General features: G+C 38.5%; 1 protein-coding gene across 5 annotated transcripts in view; it reads right to left on the bottom strand.

Moving 5' to 3' along the window:
- ARHGEF9 (Cdc42 guanine nucleotide exchange factor 9) overlaps window positions 1–27,734 on the bottom strand; it is a 187,778-nt gene that overhangs the window by 14,613 nt on the left and 145,431 nt on the right. For all 5 annotated transcript variants that reach the window (XM_068533643.1, XM_068533646.1, XM_068533642.1 and 2 more), the window contains 2 exons: window positions 11,270–11,513; window positions 4,967–5,035 (listed from right to left, as the gene is read on the bottom strand). In XM_068533643.1, the coding sequence (XP_068389744.1) occupies window positions 4,967–5,035; window positions 11,270–11,513 (313 nt within the window). The remainder of the gene's footprint in view (window positions 1–4,966; window positions 5,036–11,269; window positions 11,514–27,734) is intronic.

A 27,734-nucleotide genomic window follows, 5' to 3' on the forward strand; every position in this document is an offset into this window, starting at 1 on the left:
ACTAGTCAATTTCAAATGAGCTTTCTTTGACTTCACAGACACTTTCTGCTGGCTCATCAGGTCTGCTATTGATGCTCTCTATTGTATTTTTCATTTCTTACATTGTATTCTTCAGCTCTATAATTTGTTTGGTTCTTTTTATGATTTCTACTCTGTTAAATTTCTTATTTTGTTCATGATGTTTTCCTGATTTTGTTGAATTGTTTCTCTTGTAGCTCACTGAGCTTCCTTAAAACAACTATTTTAAATTGTTTATCATGCAAATCACAGATCTTCTGGTCTTTGTGTGTCAGCTTCTGGAAATTATTGCATTCCATTGATGATGTCTTGTTTCCTTGATTTTTCATATTCCTTCTAGTCTTGTGTTGCTGTCACCTCCTCCAGTTTTTATTGACTGGCCTCTTCTATACATCCAATCATAGATTATTTGGTCTGGAACTTCTCCACTGGACTCCCAGACTTTTACAAAAACACTCTCATCTGTTGGTGAAAATCTGTGTTCTTTAGGGAGATGACAGTAGAAAACTATTTTGTCATTTTGATGATGTCGTCAGTTTTCAAAGGTGGTAAGTGTCAAAAATACAAGGGTTCCAGAGGCCAAACAATTATATGTAGATATTAGGGAGGGAGTTTGGGGAGTGCTCATTTTAATTTTTTTAATTAAGCTTTTTATTTTGAGATCATTGTAGATTCACATGCAGTTGTAAGAGAAAATATAGAGATATACCTTGCACCCTTTACTCAATTTCTCCAATGATAGCATTTTGCAAAACTATATTACAATATTACAGCTAGGATATTAACATTGATACAGGATACAGTCAAGAGACAGAACATTTCTATCATCACAAGGATTACTCGTGTTACTCTTTTATAACCACACTCACTTCTTTCCTTTCCCTACTCCCTCCTTAACCCCTGGCAACCACTAATATGTTCACTATTTCCAAATTATATCATCTGAAGAATGTTATATAAATGGAGTTATACCATATGTAACCTTTGGATATTGGCTTTTCTCAGTCAGCATGAATCCTTAGAAATTCTCCCAAGTTGGTTTATGTACCAATAGTTGGCTCCTTTTTATTGATGTGTTATATTCCATGGTATAGATGTACCAGAATCTGCTTAATTACACCCATTGAAAGACATCTACATTGTTTCTAGTTTGGGCTATTATGAAAAAGCTGCTATGGGTGTTTGTTTAGAAGTTTTTAAGTGACAATAAGTTTTTGTTTCTCTGGGATAAATGCCCAGATGTGTCATTGCTGGGTCATTTGGTAGTTGTATGTTTTATGTCTTAAGAAACTACCAAGCTATTACATAAAATAGTGGCTGTACTGTTTTACATTCTCACCAGCAAGGTATGAATGATTCTGTGTCCATGTACCCTTGCTAACATTTGGTGTTTTCACAATTTTTTCTATTTTAGCCTTTGTAATAGATATGTAGTGATATCTCATTGTGGTTTTAATTTGCATATTTCCAATGATTAATGATGTTGAACATCTTTTCGTGTGTTTAACTGATATCCATATATCCTCTTCAGTGAATTATCTGTCTTTTGCCCATTTTCTAATTGGAGTGTGTAGTTTTGTTTGTTTGTTTGTTTTTACTATTGAGTTTTTTAAAATTTATTCATTTATTTATTTATTTTTGGCTGTGTTGGGTCTTCGTTTCTGTGCGAGGGCTTTCTCCAGTTGCGGCGAGTGGGGGCCACTCTTCATCGCAGTGCACAGGCCTCTCACTGTTACAGCCTCTCTTGTTGCAGGGCACAAGCTCCAGACGTGCAGGCTCAGTAGTTGTGGCTCATGGGCTTAGTTGCTCTGCAGCATGTGGGATCTTCCCAGACCAGGGCTCAAGCCCATGTCCCCTGCATTGGCATGCAGATTCTCAACCACTGCGCCACCAGGGAAGCCCTTACTATTGAGTTTTTAGAGTTCTTTATATATTCTAGATACCAATGTTTTGTCAGAGACATGGTTTGCAAATATCTTTCCTAACCTGTAGCTTGTTTTTTCATCCTCTTTACATGGTCTTTCACAGGGCAAAATTTTCTATTTTGATGAGGTTGATTTTATCAATTTTTTATTTTATAGTTCAAGCTTTTGGTGTCAGTTCTAAGAACTTCTTTGCCTAGACCTAAATCCTGATGATTTTCTCCTACTGTTTTCTAAAATTTTTGCAGCTTTAAATTTAAGTTCATTATCTATTTTGAGTTAATTTTTATAGGGTGTGAAATTAGGTTGAGATTATTTTTACTTTTGGCCTGTGGAAGCCCAGTTGCTTCAGTGCCATTTGTTTAAAAGGCATTCTTCCTCCACTGAATTGCTTTTGTACCTTTGTGAAAAATCAGTTGGGCATATTTGTGTAGGTCTGTTTTTGGTTTCTCTATTCTGTTCCATTGATCTAACATGTCTACCCCTCTACCAACACCAAACTGTCTTGGTTATTGTAGCTATATAATTAGTTTTGAAATCAGGGTAGACTTATTATTCAAACTTTATTCTATTTCAAGTTTATTTTAGTTATTCTGGGGTACTCATTTGATTTTGACCTGGCCCTAAAGCCTCTGGAGATGGGGACTGTACTCATGGCCCTAGGGAGCTCCATGATGACAAACTGAAATGGGTTGATGGACCAGGAATTAGCAACCAACTCCCAAGAAGTTATATATCAATTCTTAAAAACAATGCAGTGTAAAAATCAAATGTAAAGTGAAAAGGCCTCCCTTGGAGCTAGGCTCTGTCCTCTTTGCTTTTCTTCCAGCCAGGCTTCCCCTCCTCCAGAAGAGTAGTAGTAAGGTCCCATGGCATTACAGATTGTGTTGGAATCTGTATTAAATCTGAATTAGAGAAATCCTAACAACAATGCTCCCCATCATTTCCAGGAAGGGGTTATTGGAAGGATTAAGAAAGCTGGCTTTCTCAGGTATCTGAGAGAACTCCCTTCTTGCTCTTCCTATGTATATGATAAAACTATTGAACTACTAAGCTGTACAATCACTTCTACATGTGTAGTGCCCTTGAGTCTCAAAATATATCAGTCACCACAGCCCTGGACTAGGAGAGCCTTGAAAACTCGAAATAGAAATAAGGGAATCAATTTTTAGGAATTCTGTGAAGTTTGAGACTAGATAAGTTTCTTTGAAGACTTCAGGATTTCTATTAAACATGGAAAGCAGTTTAGGTGAACCATTGTTTAAATATTGGGAGACAAAAAAGGACCTGCAAGGGATAGCCTTGAGACAAGGCAGAGAAGGAACCTGACACAAAGGTTTGGTATGAGTGAGTAGGACTGTTTTCTAGTTCGTTGCTTTGTGCATGTTCCTCTGCTTTATGGTTTCTCAGTGAAAAGATAAGCCAGTCTCAGATAGACTTGAGGGAACTTGGGCTGAGGTAAAGGAACACCATCCCATCATGAAGGTCAGTGTGGTAGGGACAGTGGAGGAATTCAGAGTGAGAGAAGCTCAGGAGGTGAGAGTCTCCAGGAGACAGAGGTGGGCCACTAGGACAGTAACCCCTTTGTAGCCTGAGGACTGTCCAGGTGGCTGGGGCTCATATCTCTAAGGAAGAAGCACATTCTCTCAAAGGATTCTCCTATTCATACAGATCATAGACTTACTGTTATTAACTCCAGATTACTTTCTAAACTGTCATGTTTTCACCCCTAAGAAGTTAGGGGTGGTTGCTTTTAATTCCCTATCTAAAGCGAATCATATTTCCATGATGAGGGAAAGTGCCAATGAGGGCCTCCCAAGAGTAAGAAGCAACAAACAGAAGGAAGGCCATGTCTAGCCAAAGGCCCAAGCTAGGTGCACTCCTCAATTGGAAATCAGATCTTCACAGGCACTCAGCCTCCTCAATGAAAAGGAACCTCATTAGGAATAATTAAGGGTGCTTTATGTGGCTGCTAGAATCTCAGGCAACTTGAATCTGATCATTTTATATGGTGACTCATTCTGAACCAAAGAGCCCTTTAAAAGAGCACAAGGGAGGACCTAGGGAAAGTGAAGTCTCATTAAGATTGCCTACCCTGGGGACAATGATAGTGGCTGTCAGTAATAGAAAGAGCTGTCAGTAATTGAGGTAAGACAAAAAAGTGAGCTGTTCTTTCCCATTATGGAGGATCATCAGAACCCTGAGATGGAGAAGAGAGAGCAGAGGACTTGGAGTCAAGCTGACTTAAGTTCAGAGTCACTTTATCCCAAAGATCCTCAGTTTCTTCATCTGGAAAATGGGGCTAATAATGCCTACCTTTTCAGGGGTACCATACAAATGAAATGAAGGAACTTATATAGAATGACTGGTACTGAATAGGTTCTTGAAAAAAGAAGGGATAGTTCCTACCTTTTGTTCAAATTAAGCATTTTAATTTTTTCTAGTTCAGGAAAATGAGAAAATAAAGCTTCATTTCATATTCAAATTGATCCCCAAGGTATTTTTCTTTTTTAAATACTTTATGGCTCAAAAAGAGAATAACTATCTGAATCTTCTGTCTAGGTTCAGTTTGAAGTTGTCCATTCTGATTTGGGGTTCCTGATTTCGCAAATGCTCCCAAACCAATGAAAGAATTGTTATGCACATATCCCTAATATATTTATACATATTAATAAATTATACAAATTTACTATTGTCCAACTGTTTGTAAATTGTTAGTAAAGTTTAGTTTTTCTCTTTTATTTAAGTGAAAATGAAGGAAACAGAGGTTCTATTTTTTACCTGTACCCAATGTGCTATCTTTAGACATGACTGCCTTAAATTATTCACTCCTAAGCCTTAAATCTTTTAAGACCATTTGCCAACTGTCATCAGGGACACCTGGGTATCTGGACATTTCCCACCACCCCAAGTGAACTTCAGCATGGAAACAAGCTTAGGAATATGCAAGCACATAGCCTATGGCTTCTCAGTCTCACAACGAGAGTGGGTGAGGCCAGGGAAGTTGTAGTTAAAGGCAGTTTTACCTTTTTGTTTCGGGACTTTTCTCACAGTCATTGCAGCCTGCCTCTTCTGATTTTCAGAAATTTCAAAGCCTATAACATAAAAATACATGATTTTGTTATGAGAAACATAGACCTTTCTTAAATGTATAAATTAGTACAACTTTTCTGGAAGAGTAATTTTGCCAAGATATATCAAAAGTCTTGAAAAGCAAAAAAAGGAAAGTGGTCAGAAACTTGGACAAAAACTTACAACAATGCATTTCAATGTATAGAGGGGCAAAAAAGTGAGATCATGAGTTAAGAGGCTGTTAAATGAAGAATGGTTGAATAAAATATGGTGTAAAGTGGGAAAATATTTCACAACCAAAAGCAAGAAAAGGAAAAAAATGAGTCAAAGATAAATGATTACAACAGAAAATGTATATAGACTTAATGAAACTTTCAGAAGGAGAAAAAAAATTGAATGGCAAAAAGTAATTAATGAAATAACCAAAATGTCTGTGCAAGTTCTTTGCGAATTTTTTAATTGAGTTACTTGGTTTTTGGCTAATTGAGTTGTAGGAGTTCCTTATATATTTTGGAAATTATCAGATATATGGTTTGCAAATATTTTCTCTCATTTAATAGGTTGCCTTTTTGTTCTGTTGTTTCTTTCCTTTGCTGTGCATAAGCTTTTTCGTTTTATGTAGTCCCACTTGTCTATTTTTGCTTTGCTGTCCATGTTTTTGGTGTCATATCCAAGAAATCACTGCCAAAGACCAATGTCAAGAAGTATTTCTCCAATGTTTTCTTCTAGGATTTTTGCAGTCTCCAGTCATATGTTTATGTCTTCAGTTCACTTTGAACTGATTTTCATGTATGGTATAAGGTAGGAGTTCAATTTCATTCTTTTGTATGTGGATATCCAGTTTTCACAACACCATTCATTGAAGAAACTATCCTTTCCCAATTGTGTATTCTTGGGACCCTTGTTGAAGATATGTTGAATATATACGTGTAGGTTTATTTCTGAGCTCCCTATCCTATTCCATTGGTCTATATGTCTGTCTTTATGCCAGCACCATACTGTTTTAATTACTGTAGCTTTGTAATATATTTAGAATCAGGAATTGTGATGCCTCCAGCTTTGTTCTTCTTTCTTATGGGTGTATTTTGGATCCCCATGAATTTCAGGATTGTCCTTTTTTTCTGTTTCTGTAAAAAATGTCATAGGATCACATTGAGTCTATAGATGGCTTTCAGTAAAATGGATATTTTATCAACGTTGTCTTCTGTTCCATGAACACAGAATGTCTTTCTATTTATTTGTGTCTTCTTTAATTTCTTTCAGCAATATTTTATAGTTTTCTGTGTACCAGTCTTTTACCTCCTTGGTTAAGTTTATTCCTAAGTATTGTATTCTTTCTGATGCAACTGTGAACGGGATTGTTTGCTTAATTTCTTTTTCAGAGAGTTTGTTGTTAGTGTATAGAAACACAACTTTTTTGTGTGTTGACTTTGTATCCTACTAATTTACTGAATTCATTTATTAGATGTAAGAGCTTTTTGTGGAGTCTTTAGGGTTTTCTATACATAAGATGATGTCATCGGCAAACAGGAATAACTTTACTTCTTCCTTCCTGATTTGGAGGCATTAATTAATTAATTAAGCCTAATTGCTCTGGCTAGGACTTCCACTACTATGTTGATTAGAAGTGTTGAAAGTGGGCATCCTTCTTGTTCCTGATCTTAGAGAAAAAGCTTTCAGCTTTCCCCCCTTAACTATTATGTTAGCTGTGAGCCTTCCATACATGGCCTTTATTATGTTGAGGTAAATTCCTTCTATACCTTTATAGTTTTTATCATAAAAGGGTGTTGAATTTTGTCAAATGATTTTTCTGCATCTATAAAGATGATTGTGTGATTTTTTTCCTTTATTTTGTTAGTGTGGTGTATCACATTAATTGATTTACATATGTTGAACAATCCTTGTATCCCAGGGATAAATCCCACTTGGTCATGGTGTATGATCCTTTTATTGTACTGTTGAACTTTGTTTACTAGTGTTTTATTGAGGATTTTCCCATGTATTTCGTTAGGGATATTGGCCTGCAGTTTACTTTTCTTGTAGTGGAAGGCTTAATGTTGTTAAATGCCCATTCAAACCCAAAGTCATCTACAGATTCAGTGCAATCCAATCAAAACCCCAATAGCATTTTTTACAGAAATAGAAAAATCAATCCTAGAATTCATGTGGAAACAGAAAAGACCCATAATAGCTAAAGCAATCTTGAGGGAGAAGAACAAAGCTGGAGGCATCATAATTCCTGTTTCAAAATATACTATGAAGCTACAGTAATTAAAACAGTATGGTACTGGCATAAAGACAGACATATAGCCCAATCGAACAGGAGAGAGAGCCCAGAAGAAACCCACACATATACAGTCAACATATCTTTGACAAGGCTGCCAAGAGTACACAATGGGGAAAAGACAGTTTCCTCAACAAATGGTTCTGTGAAAACTGCATATCCACATGCAAAGGAATGAAATTGAACTTCTACCTTACACCATACATGAAAATCCATGCAAAGTGGACTGAAGACTTAAATGTATGACTTAAAACTGTAAAGCTCCTAGAAGAAAAGAGGGAAAAATCTTCTTGACATTGGTCTTGACAATGATGTCTTGGATATGATACCAAAAGCATAGGCAACAAAGCAGAAGTAGACAAATAGGACTACATCAAACTAAAATGTTTCAGCACAGCAAAGGAAAGAAACAACAGATTAAAAAGGCAATCTATGGAATGGGAGAAAATATTTGCAAACCATATATCTGATAAGGGGTTAATTTCCAAAATATATAAGAAACTTCTATACTCAATAGGAAAAAAACAAATAACTTGATTAAAAATAATGGGCAAAGGACTTGCATAGACATGTCCTCAAAGAAGTCATATAAATGGCCAACAGGTATAGAAAAGGACATCACTAATCATCAGGGAAATGCAAATATAAACCATAATAAAATATCACTTCACTCCTGTTTAGAGAGCTATTATCAAAGAAACAAAAGATAATAAGTATTGGCAGGAATGTAGAGAAACTGGAACCACAGTAAACTGTTGGGAATTAAAATAATTTAGTCATTATGGAAAACATTATGGAGGTTCCTCATAAAATTAAAAATAGAACTAACATATGATCCAGTAATCCCACTTCTTGGTATATATCCAAAATAACTGAAATCAGGATCTTGAAGAGATATCAGTACTCTTAGCTTCATTGCAGCATTATTCCCAATAGCCATGATATGGAAACAATCTAAATGTCTGAGGATGGATAAAGGGATAAAGAAAATGTGGTATGTATTTTTGTATACACACACACACACACACACACACACTGGAATATTATTCAGCCCTAAAAAGGAAGGGGATTCTGCCATATGTGACAACATGGATGAATCTGGAGGACATTTGCTAATTAAAATAATGCAGTCACAGAAGGACAAATCTTGTATTTGTATGAATATGAGGTATCTAAACTAGTCAAACTCATAGATACAGAGAGCAGAATGGTGATTCTAGAGGCTGGAAGGAGGGAAAAATGGGGAGCTGCTTCTCTATAGCTATAAAATTCCATTTACACAAGATATGAATAAGTCCTAGAGACTTGTTTACAACAATGAGCCTATGACTAACATTACTATATTGTGCCCTTAAAAATCTGTGAAAAGTATAGAACTCATGGTAAGTGTTTTTGCCACTTAAAAAAAAACAAGAAAGGCTGAGGTCTCCCTCAAGAGAAGAAATTTTGCCTCACAGCTTCAGACTTACAAGCCCTATAGATGACAGCTTTGGCCTATGCCCATGAGTTCAAGCCTGCCCATGACCTTTGATTCCTGACTGCCTGGAGTTGCTTAGCCAGGCTTCACAATCACATAAGGCAATTCCTTATAATAAATCTCTTAAAAGTAATACATCTCCTGTTGGTTATGCTTCTCTTGTTGAACCCTGACTGATACAAGGAGTTATATTAGATTCTGTATTCTTCAACTGGAGAGTTACTTATGATAAATTATGTTTGAAAAAGCAAGTTACAGAGTAATATGTATAGTATAATATAATTTTTCTAAATAAAAATAAAGTCTTATGTGTATATATGTTTATAGGAGCTTAAGATTAGTACAGAAAGAGGCACACCGAACTAATACTGATTATCTCACACAGCTTAGGAGCAACAGAGAAGGGAAAAGAATGCTAAACTTTATTACATTTCCATATGTGTTTAAACAGTTATTATGACCATGCATTTATTTTATAATTAAAAAATAAAAAACATAAAAATTATGGTAAATCCATATGACAGCCATAAAAAATAATGATTAAAATAGTAAATGATTTAGAGAAATGCTAATAATATAATTTTTAGTGAAAAATAAGGACATAAAATTATATCTATCCATCAAGAAGTGGCAGAAGTTGAAGGAGACAGATATAAAGATTCAGCCACCCTAGTTTTTATTTATTTATTTATTTTTAAGACACAGAGAAAAAAAAAGATGGGAAGGAAATATATCAAAATGTTTACAAAAGTTATCTCTGGGTAGTATGTTCATGAGTGATTTTTAGTTTTTTTCTTGTATTTTTTGTTTCTTTCCCCAAAATTGCTTACAATGAAAATGATTTACTGTTATAATCAGACCAAAAACCTTAATATTTTTAAAAAGATGAACATAAGCTGTCAGGAAGTAACTTCTGGAAGCTCTTCTATTGTGTGGGAACCAGAGGGAATGGTATGAATCTTCAAGTTGATCTAGGGTTTGCAAAAAGCACACTAAGGCAATTCCTCTAATAGCACTAACAACCTAGGCAGGGTCAGAGGTTGCTGGCGCCTGCCATTGGGAGAAGCAGCCAGTACCATTTCTGTAATGATTCCACATTATGTCCCAAAGCAGTGCCCATAGGCTGAAAGCAAATTGACACCAATGGGACTTAAAGTGAATTATCAATATGCACTCTACCCTAAACCTGAGAAGACTAGGATAAGACTAAGCAGTGTCTTTCTGATTATCCTTCCTTTCCTCTGGACCATTTCCATCGCTAACACTTCAGATAGGAGAATACATTTGCACCAGGACTCAAATGGTAGGCCCATTTTTCTAGAGGCAGTTTCTACCAACTTGAACATACAGATGTTTTAAGGTATAATTCTCCTCCCTTATAAGTGAGTCAAAAACAGAAACTCTTGTGTCTTCTCATGAAATTTCAGAGCCTGGCTGTTTGGTATTTTTATGCCAGAAAGGCAGGACCATGAGTAAGAGACCAGATAGTACTTTGTAAACCACAAAGCTAAAGCCTAAATCCCACAGTTGGAAAGCAGCATAAAAAGTATCTCTACCAGCTATATTCCCTTTGGAAAGGAAAACAACTTATTTCAAGCCAAAGAGTATAGTTTAGTATGATTCTAAATCGTGCAAGTGGTCATGGTTTTAGACCCTGTTATATTTTCTATAATTTACTTTAAAATACTTTCATAAAGAGTGCATGATATATACATGCACATTAATTTTAATCTATACTCTAGGGGCATTTAGTTAACATCTAAAATGCCCTAATCAGGAATATACACTCAAGAGGAGCAGTTCAGTCACCTTAATGCAGGAGGCCTAATTAGCATAATACATGTTAAAAATGAATTTTTACTGATAAAAAAAGAATGCCGTGCAAGATGTGCCCTGGCCACAAAAGTCTTACAGGCATTTTAGCCCTCACAAGAACTGGGTATAAGAATCCAGTGAACCCTATAGCCTATACATACACTTCAGAAGGAAGCCTGAAGTTTAAGATTGAAAATGGGTACTATATTTTGGCCCTTGTCAGAGGATTTTGTCACTAGACTCTGACTAGGAACTTAGCTGAATCCTATATGTTACCAAATCTGCCTCGACTAACCTAACCTTTTTACAGAAGATGCTGTTATGTATCTAAGGACAGAGTTGGGACTTCATTGAAATTACAGAACAGGCTGTATGACTGCTTTTGTGTTTGTTTGCTAATAAATTTTTGTATGTTTGGGAGAATCGAGCCTGAGGTTTTATTTCAGTGTAATAATCTTATCTAGTAATGAGAATGTAGGGGAGACCAACCTCTATCACTTAACCCTGACTAATAGAAACTATTGGTATCTACCAAAAATAACCTAATAATAGGGGACCACCAAAGTGGATTAGGTTAGTTTGCAACAAAAATCTTCTCTTTGCCTCTGAAAAATCGAAAACGAATTTAATTCACTGTGTTCTTCATAGCCATATTCTTCTTTCTCCTCTCAGGTCACTTACCGATTTTTTCATCTTCCTGTACCATTTTCCTCTCTTCTCTGAAAGCCCTGAGCCAGCGTATCTTCTCCTCCAACTTCTTGGCAAAGAATAGGTGTATCTCCTCAGTTTCCTTGTTATGAAGCTTGAAGGCATTTTTCATGCTGACATTAAAGTCATCATCTCTGCCATCTTCAATGTCAACTACCTCATATTTATCCATATCAATGCGGCCTTTGTAGTACAGGATGTCTCTCCGGATCAGGTCCTAGGTAGGAAGAAAGAGAAGGCTTTTTGTTGAAGGTATGTGGAGAGTGGGTACCAGGAGACTTGGCACATGGGCGTAGCAGGATGCTAACATTGCCATTGTTCTGGAGTATCAATGAGGGGTGGTTTGGTCTAAATTTGGGCAGGTTAGCTTAGTGTATGACACTAATAGTTGGTTAACTAGATGCTCTTAGAGAAAGCCTCTGGCCTACATCCATAGACTTTGTCTCAGACTTCAGCCTCAATCCATGTATGTGTTTGCAAGACTGCTGATGGGAAGTAGGAAGCAGTAAGCCACACAAGCACAGTTAGCAAGGGCTTTTCCTCTTCCAAAATATTTGCAAGCCTTCCAGAAGTATGAAATGAACTGGTTGGTTGCCTGCAGTATATTCAGGAATCCAAGCAAGCCAATGAGACTTGCATATCAGAGGGGAGATGAGTGATAATAGTAGCTAGGTGGCCACAGGCTGCTGGCCAGGAAAGATTACTTAGGGAAGGTTGAACATTTAGCACTCTGGGGAGTTTTGGAGAAGGCCTAGTCTAGCAGGAGAAATGGGGGGAAAGTGAATAAAGAGCTTCATATATTGACATGCATGAATCTCACAAATCTTATTCTGTGAGAAAAATAAAAGTTGTAGTTGGATACAAATAGTATATTGCCTATCTGTTATGAGTTTTGTTTTGTTCTTGGGTACACAGAATTGAATCCCAATTCTCAGTCCATGAGACACTCATCATTACTCAATGCATAGTGCTCTTATTTCTCTATTTATTTACTTACTTACTTACTTTTAATGATGTATTAAGTTTTGGTGAACCCACTGCTCATTCCAAAAGCTACGACGCCAAGGCAACCTCCATATTGAATCACATGCTCATCATTCCCCTGGTTTCTTTTCTATATAGTTTTATCTCATCTATATCTATTCCATTTATATAAGGTTTAAAAACATACAAAATAATGCCATCTAATATTTAGGGATACATACATATGTACAATAATTATGTAAAAATATACAACAATGATACATGCCAGAGAGGAGAATGGGGACAAGTGAGAAAGAAGGGAAAGGAAGGGAAGAAAAGAGGGAGAGGAGAAAGACTGTGTTTGTAATGATTTATTTCTTAAGTTGGATAGTAAGTGCTCATTATATTGTTTTTATATCTTTTTGAATATCAAGAATTTCATAAGTTAAAAAAAGAAAAACAGAGGGGTGGATGAAATGACCTGTGGGTCTGTGGAATGTAAGGTTTGATAAGTAACTGTCTCACAATGGTCTTTCAGCCCCTCGCCCTCTCAGCACTGCCCTCAGTTTCCCTTGAGAGCACACCTACTGCTGCATGTGATGTGGCTGAGTCTGTCTAAGGAGGGCCCCAGTGAGCCCTGCTCTGACAGATGTCTTCTACTAGTAGCAGGGGCCCTTTCTGGCCAACTCTCCCTCCTCTCTGCTTATATTTGGCCTTCTAGACTATCTGATAGAGTCAGAAATGTTCATTAATTTTTATTACCATTACATGGTCTGGTTAAACTATTCCCATTTTACTGAATTGTCTGACATGCCTCACAGTTCACAGCTGCAGGCTACCTGCAAAGGATTTGCCTTTGGCCACTCACATTCCCAGTCCTAACTCTTCACACTGCATGGTAAACTGGGCTTTTCTGTAGGGCTGGGGAAGGCTGTCTTTAAGGATTCCCAGCATAGCTCTATCAATCTCAAAGCCCCAGGCTGGAAAATACAGGTGTTGATAAATTGCTTTGCAAAAAATAACAATCATGGTGTTCTTTTTCCTTCCATAGTGATTATGCATATAAATAGGCTTTCGAGTACAGATGGGTTCTGATCTGTTGGGTAACCTTGGCATCAAGTTTATAGGAGAGAGATAAGTCTGCTGTATGGAGTGGGACAACGTAGCTCCAAGCTTGTTTCAGAGCCTGGATTCCTTTCACCATGCTCAAAGTGGACAAGCTCAGTCCTGCCAAAAGGATGTGGTGGCGCCCATGCACTGACTTCCATAGTCCCCAGGAACACTTTGTGAAACATATGCATAAAAAGTAGGCCCTGTCAGGCTAATCTAACTACAAAAGCAGAACAAGCTGAGGAGAATGGATCAATGTAATCTACTTTGATCTTGTAAAGTCTTGAAACCTGCCTTACAATACATAATACAAATACACACAGACCTGGACCACACAGCTAATAGGTGGGTGTCCACCTGGCTTGAACATGGGCAGGCTCAACCTCCCTCTATTCCTAACTTCAGCCTGCAGCTTCCTTTCCCTCTGAGTTGGTATGTCATAATCATTGTTAGCCTTCAAAATCTTTACTAGTTTCCAAAAATGGAAAGAATGTATATGATCTTGGAGCTAAATTAAAAGCATCAACTGAACCTCCTATTGTTTCTTTAGGTATTTATCGATAATAAGGAAAGAGAGAGAATTCTGTCTTTGTGGCACGGGAGCAGGGCTAGAGGGATGTGTCATTAAAATTCTCCCTTTGCCTGCTCTTTCTGGCTCCCCAGAGCGTTGAATGTGAGTTTTCAGGCATCAGATTAGTCATAAAACCAAGTGTAGGAATGTGATAGGAATGATTAAGAATGACCCACTGTTCAGAAAATCTAACCAGAAAGGGTAGCTAAGGCCACCAAGCAGCATGGAATGGCGTAAATAACATGAGTTAGAGCCTAAAGTTCTGAGTTTGAATCCTAGCTGCTTAACCTACTAGCTGTGTTGTACTGGGCAAATGAATTAACCTCATTGAGCCTCGATTTCCTCAACTATAAAACTGGGAGAGTCATTCTCACCTTGTAAAATTGTAAAGCTCAAATCTAAACATGCAGTTTCCAGGTCATGAGGCCAGCCTTGTCTGATAAACATGGTGCTGAGCTTTCTTTCTTCTAGATCAGTGTTTCATAGCTCTTTAAAACTCCTTTTGATAAATCTAAAAATCCCACTGCCTCCTTTAGTTCATTTAAACTTTCAAAATAAGTTAAATATTGTGACTGAAAAGAAAACAAAGCAAAAGTAATTCTGAATGTTTTAAAATTTTCATAGCTACCCCACTGTCTCTGGAAATTCCATATACCCTTTCAGGGTAGGGGTGGTGGTAGTGGTGGGTGGCAAATACTGTTTGCCACTCACTCACCAAAATCACAGATCTATACTTAGGTTCACACTAATATCCCCTCCCTGCCCCCAAAGAAGTCTCCTATTCCAATCCTTCCAGCCTTCAAGATCAAAGTCATACATTCTTCTTCCTCAAAGCAGCCTTCCCTGATTGCACCATCCAGCTCAAGTTACTATGGTTTTCCTTTTCTGAATGCTAGCACTGACTATGAAGACCCTTATACAATTGGCACTCAGTTACCACACTAGTGAATTTGCATTAGTTGTGTTTTACAGCTTTTAATTTTGTCCTTCCATTCAGGCTGTGCCCAGCACTGAGCCTTCCTTGGTCTTTCCTCACTTAGGAGTTATCCAGGGAAGGACAGCTGATAAAGCCTCAGAGGCTTTTCTGCTCAGCTTCTACACATAACAAGGGGGCAAAGCCCTCCTGAGCCCTAGTTGCCTGTGGTACTATTGGGACCAGAATGCCCACATGCCAATTGTTAATGGTGGTCTGAGTGCTTTCAAAGGGACATGGTGAATAGGTGCTCACCACAGATGCTATTTGGGTCATCACAAGTTCTCTGCCTAAATGGGATTGTTTCTAATAGGATGGCAGCCTTCCTCCTTTTCCTTTCCACTCATCCAAGTTGGAGGAGATTAAGGGAGCTAGTGCTTCTCTAGTAGGGCCCTGGCAGTCTGCAGCCAAGCACTCTGGCCCTGGGCCTGGCCCTAGCCATAGCCCCAGAAAGGAGCCCACCCCCGTCCCTCACATTACATGACTGAAACAGCTGGGAGTTGTTTGAATTTGGCATCACTGGGTATTCATGGGGTTTAATAAAACACTGCAGGACATTTTGTACAAATGACAGATGCTACAATCTGGAGAATGCAACTCTTCAGGATTGCAGCCTGCCTCACTTGCTTGTCAGTAAGGTTCTCCCTAGCTCTTTAGAGGGGGCCCTGGCTGCTCACACCTAGCCTGACAATCTGGTTTTATCTCAGGTACTAGGGAAGGCACATGGTGCTGGGACTGGATTTGTCTTTATAATTATTGTATTCCAGCATCTACAGTACATACTTAATAATAACAAAATAATAACAACAACAATTGCAACAGTGAACACTTAACCAACATACATTATGCGCCAGACACTATCCTAAATGCTTTGCATTTCCCCCAGCTTTACTGAGGTATAATTGACAAAATTGTATATATTTAAGGAGTAATAGGTGATGTTTTGATATATGTATGCATTATGAAATGATCACCACAATCAAGCTAATTAACATATCCATCATCTCACATAGTTACCTTTTTTTTGTGTGATGAGAACACTTCAGATCTATTTTCTTAGCAAATTTCAATTATACAATACAGTGTTGCTAACTATAGTCACCATTTGTACATTAGCTCTCCAGAAGTTATTTGTCCTACATAACTGAAAGTTCTTACCCTTTGATCAACATCTCCCCATTTCTCCCACCCCCATGAGCCCCTGGCAACCACCATTCTACTCTCTACCTTTATGAGTTGGCCTGTTTTAGATTCCATATATAAGTGAGATAATATGGTATTTGTCTTTCTCTGTCTTATTTTACTTAGCATAGTGTCCTCCAGGTTCATCCATGTTGTTGGATATGGCAGGCTTTCCTTAGTTTTTTTTTTTAAGAAGGTTTTTTTTTTTGTTTTTTTTTTTTTAACTTTTGGGTTTATGTATTTATGTATTTATTTATTTATTTATTTATTTATTTATTTATTTATTTATGGCTGTGTTGGGTCTTCGTTTCTGTGCGAGGGCTTTCTCTAGTTGCGGCAAGTGGGGGCCGCTCTTCATCGCGGTGCGCAGGCCTCTCATTATCACGGCCTCTCTTGTTGCGGAGCACAGGCTCCAGACGCGCAGGCTCAGTAATTGTGGCTCACGGGCCTAGTTGCTCTGTGGCATGTGGGATCTTCCCAGACCAGGGCTTGAACCCATGTCCCCTGCACTGGCAGGCAGATTCTCAACCACTGCACCACCAGGGAAGCCCCTTTCCTTAGTTTTTAATGCTGAATAATATTACATTGTGTGTGTGTGTGTGTATGACGTTTTCTTTATGTGTTCATCCCTTGCCAACTACACTTTGCATTTATTAACTTAAATCATCCTCACAACAATCCTACAAGTTAGGTACTGGTATAACCCCATTTTACGAGGAACTGTGGACATAGAGCAGTTAAGAAACTTGCCGTGGAATAAAAGCTACCATCTATGGCACTGCTGGGCTTTGAGACTAGGCTATCTGGCTCTAAAAATCTGTGCTTGTTTTTAACCACTGTGTATACTGTCTCCCAATAAAAATGTGCTGAATGAAAGATTAGTAACACTGCATATACAGTAATCAATGGCTAATATTTGTTAAGCATTTACTGTGTGCCAGGCACTGCAACTGTATTGTCTCATTTACCCCTCACAACCTCCCTTCCATGTAGATACTATTATGGTTCCCATTTTGCAAATGAGGGGATAATAAAAGGCACAGAGAATTTGTTCAAGGTCACACAACTGATGGGAAAACGGAAATTGGTGGCCTCTTGTCTGGCCCTAGAACCCATGCTCTTGACATTATACTTTACTGCTTCCCACTACTTCAGGTGATTCTCCTCAAAGCCTCCGGAGATGAATTCTGTCATCAGCCTGATTTGACACTGATAAAAATAAGGAGTTAAAGAACTGGCCCAAGGTTAGACAAATTAGTAAGAAACAGTAGAGTCTAGGACTCAGGTGTTCTGGTTTTAAACCCCCTGGTTTTAAAGCAGAAATCTTCTTTCTGTCTATTCCGTCTCTGATGCTACTGAGTTGTCCCGAATGGCTCATTCTCCAAGTCTGGCCCTTTAGTGCATGAAGAAATGGTCCAAATGCAGAAAGTTCCATGAATAGAAGAAATACTCTCTCCAGCATCTTCATACTCTGCTTAGTTCTGATTCTCCCAGAATATGGTGAAAGTGACATAAATACTGAGCAGTTATGACACAGGGGACAACAGAGCATGTCCAGACTGGCACAATTGATGATAAATGGGGAAAAGGCTGTTAGGGGCAACTGCAGGGTTGTAGGAATATTGGCGGATGATTGATTGAAGAGAGGTAAGAGGGGCTCTCCTCTCCTCCCCAGTAAAAAGTGAAAGGGAAGAAATGAAAAAAGAGATAAATTCCCCAAAGCAACAAAGTAATTTTCAATATAATCATCGCAGGAGGAAAATAACAAAATACATTATTAACCAAAATAGCAGGGCAATAAGATGCAGGGGAGCAGAGACGTTATGGACACCATAAAGGACAAGAAGAAAGAGAAAAAAGAGTCTTATCAGATTTTTCAAAAGAAAAGTGACAAACAAAGAGGGAAGCAGCAAAAATTAAAGAAGGGATCACATAATTAGAAGCCACTGGTGTCATTTCACACCTACTATAATGGCCACTTAAAAAGTATCTTCAGGGCTTCCCTGGTGGTGCAGTGGTTGAGAATCTGCCTGCCAATGCAGGGGACACGGGTTCGAGCCCTGGTCTGGGAAGATCCCACATGCCACGGAGCAACTGGGCCCGTGAGCCACAACTACTGAGCCTGCGCGTCTGGAGCCTGTGCTCCGCAACGGGAGAGGCCGCGATGGTGAGAGGCCTGCGCACCGCAATGAAGAGTGGCCCCCACTTGCCGCAACTAGAGAAAGCCCTCGCACAGAAACCAAGACCCAACACAGCCAAAAATAAATATAAAAATAAATTAAAAAAAAAAGACCTAAAGAAGAAATACATGGCGAATATCTTAAAAAAAATAAAAAGTATCTTCATATATATATTCACACACATACATGCACACTCTGAAACAAGCTACAAGTTCTTCAAGCTGTTCTAATTGGTGCATGCAATCCCAACTTCCAATGTGCAAAATGGGGAAGTTTTTTCTTAACTTGTTGGGAATTAAGAGAATCTTAAGACTGGATGAGAACTTAGTAACTGGGCCAAATGATCTCAGGGATCAGATGGGTCTATCAATCTCTCTTATACTATTTCTGGCAGGAAACCATCTAGCACATTTGGGGGTACATCTAGTGACAGAGACCTTGCTATCTTACAAGGCTGCTTAGTTCTTTATTGGGGTGGGAGAAGACTAAGATTAACAAGTACCCACTAGGTGTCAGGCCCTCTATCAGGCATTTTACATGCATTGACTTCATTTAATCTTCACAACAATCCTGTAGAGTAGTTATTATCTTCATTTTACAGATGATAAAGTGAAGGTGGAGAAAGTGAAGTCATTTGCTTGAAATCATGTAGTTAGTGAGTACTGGAACTAATGAGCACAAAATTGTCTGACCATAAATTTTATGCTTTTTCTACCACTCCACATTGCACCTATCTGCAAGGAAACTGTGGGAAAATCTGAAGTGCCAGGCTGAAATCCTGATATCCTCTGTCTAGTGCAACCCTCTCAACAACTAGTCTAGTTACTGGCAAGATAGAAGATGGATTTTATGCAACATGACCTGCTCTTAGGAAACCAATGGAGAGTCCCTGTCACTGTACCTCCTTTTAAATGTTCACAACTCTTTAATAATCTATTATAGGAGGGACCGTCAAGATAGCAGAGGAGTAAGACGTGGAGATCACCTTCCTTCCCACAAATACATCAAAAATACATCTACATGTGGAACAACTCCTACAGAACACCTACTGAATGCTGGCAAGAGACCTCAGACTTCCCAAAAGGCAAGGAACTCTTAAGGTACCTGGGTAGGGCAAAAGAAAAAAGAAAAAAACAGATACAAAAGAATAGGGATGGGACCTGCACCTCTGGGAAGGAGCTTGAAGGAGGAAAAGTTTCCACACACTAGGAAGTCATTTCACTGGCTGAGATGGGAGGTGGGTGGGGGGGAAGCTTCAGAGCCATGGAGGAGAGTGCAGCAACAGGGGAGCAGAGGGCAAAGTGGAGAGATTCCCACACAGAGGATCACTGCCGACCAGCACTTACTAGCATGAGAGGCTTGTCTGCTCACCCGCCAGGGTGGGTGGGGGCTGGGAGCTGAGGCTTGGGCTTTGGAGGTCAGACCCAAGAGAGAGGACTGTGGTTGGCTGCATGAACACAGCCTGAAGGGGGCTGGTGCTCCACAACTACCCAGGAGGGAGTCTGGGAAAAAGTCTGGAACTGCCTAAGATGCAAGGGAACATTGTTTCGGGGTGAGCAAGAGGAGGGGATTCAGAGCACCACCTAAACCAGCTCCAGAGATGGGCACGAGCCACGGTTATCAGCTCGGACACCAGAGAGGGGCATGAAACGCTAAGGCTGCTGCTGTAGCCACCAAGAAGCCTTTGTGCAAGCACAGGTCACTATCCACACTTCCCCTCCAGGGAGCCTGGGCAGCCCGCCACTGCCAGGTTCCGGGATCCAGAGGAAACTTCCCCAGGGGAACACACAGCGCATATCAGGCTGTTGCCATGTCATACCAGCCTCTGATGCCGCAGGCTTGCCCCGCATTCCGTACCCCTCCCTCCCCTGGCCTGAGTGAGCCAGAGCTCCCTAATAAGCTGCTACTTTAACCCCGTCCTGGCTGGGTCGGGAACAGACGGCCTCAGGTGACCTATGCTCAGAGGCGGGCTAAATCCAAAGCTGAACCCCAGGAGCTGTGCAAACAAAGAAGAGAAAGGGAAATCTACCCCAGCAGCCTCAGAAGCAGCAGATTAAATCTCCACAATCACCTTCATGTACCCTGCATCTGTGGAACACCTGAATAGACAATGAATCATCCAAAAATTGAGGTGGTGGACATTGGGAGCAACTGTAGACTTGGGGTTTGCTTTCTGCATCTAATTTGTTTCTGGTTTTATGTTTATTTTAGGTTAGTATTTAGAGCTAATTATCATTGGTAGATTTGTTTATTGATTTGGTTGCTCTTTTCCTTTTTTTGTATATATATATTTTTCCTTTTCCTCTTTTTGTGAGTGTATATGTGGATGCTTCTTTGTGTGATTTTGTCTGTATAGCTTTGCTTTTACCATTTGTCCTAGGGTTCTGTCTGTCGGTTTTTTTTTTTTTTGTATAGTTTTTAACACTTGTTATCATTGACGGATTTGTTTTTTGGTTTGCTTGTTCTCTTCTTTCTTTCTTCTTTTTTATTAATTTTTAAAAATAATATTACTTTTTTATTTTAATAACTATATTTTATTCTATTTGTTTCTTTCTTTCTTTCTTCTTTATTTCTCCCTTTCCTTCTGAGCCGAGTGGCTGACAGGGTCTTGGTGCTCGGGCTGGATGTCAGGCCTGAGCCTCTGAGGTGGGAGAGATGAGTTCAGGACACTGGCCCACCAGAGAACTTCCAGCCCCATGTAATATAAAAAAGTGAAAGTTTTCACAGAGATCTCCATCTCAACACTAAGACCCAGCTCCACTCAAAAACCAGCAAGTTACAGTGCTGGACACTCTATTCCAAACAACTAGCAAGACAGGAACACAACCCCACTCATTAGCAGAGGGGCTTCTTAAAATCATAATAAGGTCACAGACACCAAAAAACACACCACCGGACGTGGTCCTGCCCACCAGAAAGACAAGATCCAGTCTCACCCACCAGAAGACAGGCACCAGTCCCCTCCACCAGGAATCTTACACAACCCACTCAACCAACCTTACTCACTGAGGGCAGACACCAAAAACAACAGGAACTACGAAACTGCAGCCTGCAAAAAAGAGGCCCCAAACACAATAAGTTAAGAAAAATGAGAAGACAGAGAAATACACAGCAGATGAAGGAGCAAGGTAAAAACCCACCAGACCAAACAAATGAAGAGGAAATAGGCAGTCTACCTGAAAAAGAATTCAGAGTAATGATAGTAAAGATAATCCAAAATCTTGGAAATAGAATGGAGAAAATACAAGAAACTTTTAACAAAGACCTAGAAGAACTAAAGAACAAACAAACAATGATGAACAACACAATAAATGAAATTAAAAATTCTCTAGAAGGAATGAATAGCAGAATAATTGAGGTAGAAGAACGGATAAGTGACCTGGAAGATAAAAGAGTAGAAATAACTACTGCAGAGCAGAATAAAGAAAAAAGAATGAAAAGAATTGAGGACAGACTCAGAGACTTCTGGGACAACATTATCACACCAACTTTCATATTACAGGGGTCTCAGAAGAAGAAGAGAAAAAGAACGGGACTGAGAAAATATTTGAAGAGATTATAGTTGAAAACTTCCCTAATATGGGAAAGGAAATAGTCAATCAAGTCCAGGAAGCACATAGAGTCCCATACAGGATAAATCCAAGAAGAAACACGGCAAGACACATATTAATCAAACTATCAAAAATTAAATACAAAGAAAAAATATTAAAAGCAGCAAGGGAAAAACACAAATAACATATAAGGGAATCCCCATAAGGTTAACAGCTGATGTTTCAGCAGAAACTCTGCAAGCCAGAAGGGAGTGGCAGGACATATTTAAAGTGATGAAAGGGAAAAACCTACAATCAAGATTACTCTACCCAGCAAGGATCTCATTCAGATTCGATGGAGAAATTAAAACCTTTACAGACAAGCAAAAGCTAAGAGAGTTCAGCACCACCAAACCAGCTTTACAACAAATGCTAAAGGAACTTCTCTAGGCAGGAAACACAAGAGAAGGAAAAGACCTACAATAACAAAACCAAAACAATTAAGAAAATGGTAATAGGAAGATACATATCGATAACTACCTTAAATATAAAAGGATTAAATGCTCCAATGAAAAGACATAAGTGGATGAATGGATACAAAAACAAGACTCGAATATATGCTGTCTACAAGACACCCACTTCAGCCCTAGGGACACATACAGTCTGAAAGTGAGGGGACGGAAAAAATATTCCATGCAAATGCAAATCAAAACAAAGCTGAAGTAGCAATTCTCATATAAGACAAAATAGACTTTAAAATAAAGACTATTAGAAGAAAGAAAGAAGGACACTACATAATGATCAAGGGATTAATCCAAGAAGATATAACAATTGTAAATACCTATGTAGCAAACATAGGACCACCTCAATACATAAGGCAAATGCTAACAGCCTTAAAAACGGAAACCGATAGTAACACAATTATAGTGAGGGACTTTAACACCCCACTTTCACCAATGGACAGATCATCCAAAATGAAAATAAATAAGGAAACACAGCTTTAAATGATAGATTAAACAAGATGGACTTAAATGATATTTATAGGGCATTCCATCCAAAAACAACAAAACACACTTTCTTCTCAAGTGCTCATGGAACATTCTCCAGGATACATCATATTGTGGGTCACAAATCAAGCCTTGATAAATTTCAGAATGTTGAAATCATATCAAGTATCTTTTCCAACCACAACGTTATGAGACTAGATATCAATTACAGGAAAAAATCTGTAAAAAATACAAACACATGGAGGCTAAACAATACACTACTAAATAACCAAGAGATCACTGAAGAAATCAAAGAGGAAATCAAAAAATACTTAGGAAAAAATGAGAATGAAAACACGATGACCCAAAACTTTTGGGATGCAGCAAAAGCAGTTCTAAGAAGGAAGTTTATAGCAATATAATCCTACCTCAGAAAACAAGAAAAAAATCCTCAACAAAACACAAGCAAACAGAATCCAACAGCACATTAAAGGGAACATACACCATGATCAAAGGGGTTCATCCCAGGAATGAAAGGATTCTTCAATATATGTAAATCAATCAATGTGATACACAATATTAAAAAACTGAAGGATAAAAACCATATGATCATCTCAATAGATGCAGAAAAAGCTTTTCAGAAAATTCAACACCCATTTATGATAAGAACCCTCCAAAAAGTAGGCATAAAGGGAACTTACTTCAACATAATAAAGGCCATATATGACGAACCCACAGCCAGCATTGTTCTCAATGGTAAAAAACTGAAACCATTTCCACAAAGATCAGGAACAAGACAAGGTTGCCCACTCTCACCACTATTATGCAACATAGTTTTGGAAGTTTTAGCCACAGCAATCAGTGAAAAAAAAGAAATAAAAGTAATCCAAATCAGAAAAGAAGAACTAAAACTGTCACTGTTTGCAGATGACATGATGCTATACATAGATAATCCTAAAGATGCTACCAGAAAACTACTAGAGCTAGTCAATGAATTTGGTAAAGTAGCAGGATACAGTATAAATGCACAGTAATCTCTTGCATTCATATACACTAATGAAGAAAAATCTGAAAGGGAAATTAAGGAAACACTCTCATTTCCCACTGCAACAAAAAAAAAAGATACCTAGGAATAAGCCTACCTAAGGAGATAAAAGACCTGTATGCAGAAAACTATAAGACATTGCTGAAAGAAATTAAAGATGATGCAAACAGATGGAGAGATATACCGTGTTCTTGGATTGGAAGAATCAAAATTGTGAAAACGATTATACTACCCAAAGCAATCTACAGATTCAATTCAATCCCTATCAAAATACCTATGGCATTTTTCACAGAACTGGAACAAAAAATTTCTCAATTTGTATGGAAACACAAAAGACCCCGAATAGCCAAAGCAATATTGAGAAAGAAAAACGGTGCTGGAAGAATCAGGCTCCCTGGCTTCAGAGTATATTACAAAGCTACACTGATCAAGACAGTATGGTACTGGCACAAATACAGAAATATAGATCAATGGAACAGGATAGAAAGCCCAGAGATAAACTCATGCACATATGGTCACCTTATCTTTGATAAAGGAGGCAAGAATATACAATGGAGAAAAGACAGTCTCTTCAATAAGTCATGCTGGGAAAACTGGACAGCTACATGTAAAATAATGAAATTCGAACACTCTTAACACCATACACAAAAATAAACACTAAATGGATTAAAGACCTAAAGGTAAGAGCAGACACTATAAAACTCTTAGAGGAAAACATAGGCAGAACACTCTATGACATAAATCACAGCAAGATCCTTTTTGACCCACGTCCTACAGAAATGGAAATAAAAATAAAAATAAACAACTGGGACCTAATGAATCTTAAAAGCTTTTGCACAGCAAAGGAAACCATAAAAAAGATGAAAAGACAACCCTCAGAATGGGAGAAAATATTTGCAAATGAAGCAACTGACAAAGGATTAATCTCCAAAATATAGAAGCAACTCATGCAGCTCAATATCAAAAAAACAACCCAATCCAAAAATGGGCAGAAGACCTAAATAGACATTTCTCCGAAGAAGATATACAGGTTGCCAACAAACATATGAAAGGATGCTCAACATCGCTAATCACTAGAGAAATGCAAATCAAAAGTACAGTGAGATATCACCTCACACCATTCAGAATGGCCATCATCTAAAAATCTACAGACAATAAATTCTAGAGAGGGTGTGGAGAAAAGGCAACCCTCTTGCACTGTTTGTGGGAATGTAAATTGATACAACCACTATGGAGAACAGTATGGAGGTTCCTTAAAAAACTGAAAATATTACTACCAGATGACCCAGCTATCCCACTACTGGGCATATACCCTGTAATGAAGACCATAATTCAAAAAGAGTCATGTAGTACAATGCTCATTGCAGCACTATTTACAATGGCCAGGACATGGAAGCAACATAAGTGTCCATCGACAGATGAATGGATAAAGAAGATGTGGCACATATATACAATGGCATATTACTCAGACATAGAAAGAAACAAAATTGAGTTATTTTTGGTGAGTTGGATGGACTTAGAGACCGTCATACAGAGTGAAGTAAGTCAGAAAGAGGCAAACAAATACTGTAGGCTAACACATATATGTGGAATAAAAAAAATCCATTCTGAAGAACCTAGGGGCAGGACAGGAATAAAGACACAGACATAGAGAATGGAATTAAGGACACGGGGAGTGGGAAGTGTAAGTTGGGACGAAGTGAGAGAGTAGCATTGACATATATACACTACCAAATGTAAAATAGATAGCTACTGGGAATCAGCTGCATCGCACAGGGAGATCAGCTCGGTGTTTTGTGTCCCCCTAGAAGTGTGGGATAGGGAGGGTGGGAGGGAGATGCAAGAGGGAGGGCATATGGGGATATATGTATACATATAGCTGATTCACTTTGTTATACAGCAGAAACTAACACACCATTGTAAAGCAATTATACTCCAATAAAGATGTTAAAAAAAATCTATTATAGAATTCTGACATGCTCAATGGCAATAATGACATAGAGGTTACTAATGAAGAATTCGGAGTCAGCTTGCCTGGATGTAATTCCTGGCTCCATTGCTCACTAGATATAATATCACCTTGGGCAAATTATATAACTTCTCTGTACCTCACTTTACATATATTTAAAATGGGAAAAATAATAGTACTTACGTCATGGGTTTGTGGTGAGGATTAAATTGAGTTAATGAATGTAAAGGCCTTAGAACAGAATCATAGAGGTGAACAGTAAATGTTGATTCATTATTATTTTATTGTCAATCTGTATTTTCTAGAATCTTTTATATTTTGAAAATTGGTACATTTTTTCATCTATAGTGTTGTCATAGATCTCCTGTAACTCATGACTCTGTTGAGTTTACCTACAGCAATTCTGCTGGGGACATCTGAGTATTATTTCATTGCCCAGTGATGTATATATTTTTAAATTACATTACACCTAAATTCCATTAGTCTACAAGCTCTAAGAAGGCAGAGCTGGCTGGCACAGAGCAGGGGCTCAATAATTATAGCATGAAAGAATGAATTCAGAGCACTGAAGTGCTTTCTTACAACCTCAGATACTTTAGGTTTAAATTCCCCCTCAACAGGTTTATGCTCTTTTTCCCTTGACAGAAAAGTTTTAAGTTCCTGTGTTAATAGTAAATTATTTGTCCCTAGAAGGGAGTTGTCAGACTATCACTTCTTTTTTCTTCTTTTTTTGAAAAGATCTTTTTAAATCACTGATATTGTCCTAGAATCTTTAAAAACTAACTTTGACTCATTGTAAGATTCATGAAACTAATCTTTGTCACTCCTATTAAATATCCTATACATATAAAATATTAGATATGAATATCTATCCACTTGCTACGGGCCCATGTTTCCTCCTCCTTTTTAAATATGAACTCATCAGAAAGCTTTATGTAGCCACATTTGATTACGTAGCTTTCTTGTCCCCTTTCTTCCCTGTAAAAAGGATTACTGTGTTTTGGGGCCTCCTTTTTAACTCTGCCTGAGGTGAGTGCCTTACTCACCCAGCTCTAGTCCTGGCCCTTTTCCTTTGTAGATTTCCTTTGCCAAAGGATTCTTCATCTCCAGGAAGCTTTCTCCATTTCTTCCAGCTCTACCTCAAGAGGAAAGGCTTTTATAGCAATGGCAAGAGGTCCCTCAACCACCCAGCAGACCAAAGACATTGTATCTTTCTATACCTTATTTTGGCGCCATGGTCATTTCTCAAAAGTTTACTCCCTATTGCTGAATAGAAAGGCCTATTTCAGGTACCAAATAGAAATCCTCAACCATAGCCTCAACACAAACATCAGATATAGTTTTAAGGGGCTTTGAAAAATCAAACTGTAGCTGCTCATGCTCTGAGAAACCAGAGTCAAGAAGGCCCAGGTATGTGGATAGCTTTTTTCTGGAAGGGGAGGCCATGGTTCTTGCTAGAACAAGAAGGCTCCCATTGGAAGAAAGCTATGCTAGCTTCAAGGTTTCTCTTGTTTTTGTCATCCTTGTTGCCTGCTACCCCCATCCTGCCAGCTTGGCTGGCTTGGCTTCTGGTTTCTCCTTAATCACTGGCTTCTACTAGCTGGCCTGGAGCTGACTCTCATTCCATTTTAGTTTTCTGCTGTCCCCTGGCTCCTAAACTTAGCTCACTGTCCATGTTGTTTCTTCCCTTTATTTCTAGCCTTTGCCTCACTATTTTGTGTTCTGGCTCCTGGCCCTGTCTCTTATAGCTACTGTTTTGCAGAGCTGAGTTTCACATTTTCCTTAAAGTAATCTCAGCCTTTGCTGACAGATGCTTAAATTAACAGGGTGTGAGTGGTGGGCAACGCTAAAATAAACTAGCTTTCTAATCTCTTTTCTGTGTCTCTCTACAACTGGTTGTTCTGAGTGTAAACATGCCTCAGTGGGAAG

The sequence above is a fragment of the Eschrichtius robustus genome, chromosome X, assembly GCF_028021215.1.
Source record: "Eschrichtius robustus isolate mEscRob2 chromosome X, mEscRob2.pri, whole genome shotgun sequence".
NCBI classification, from domain to species: domain Eukaryota; kingdom Metazoa; phylum Chordata; class Mammalia; order Artiodactyla; family Eschrichtiidae; genus Eschrichtius; species Eschrichtius robustus.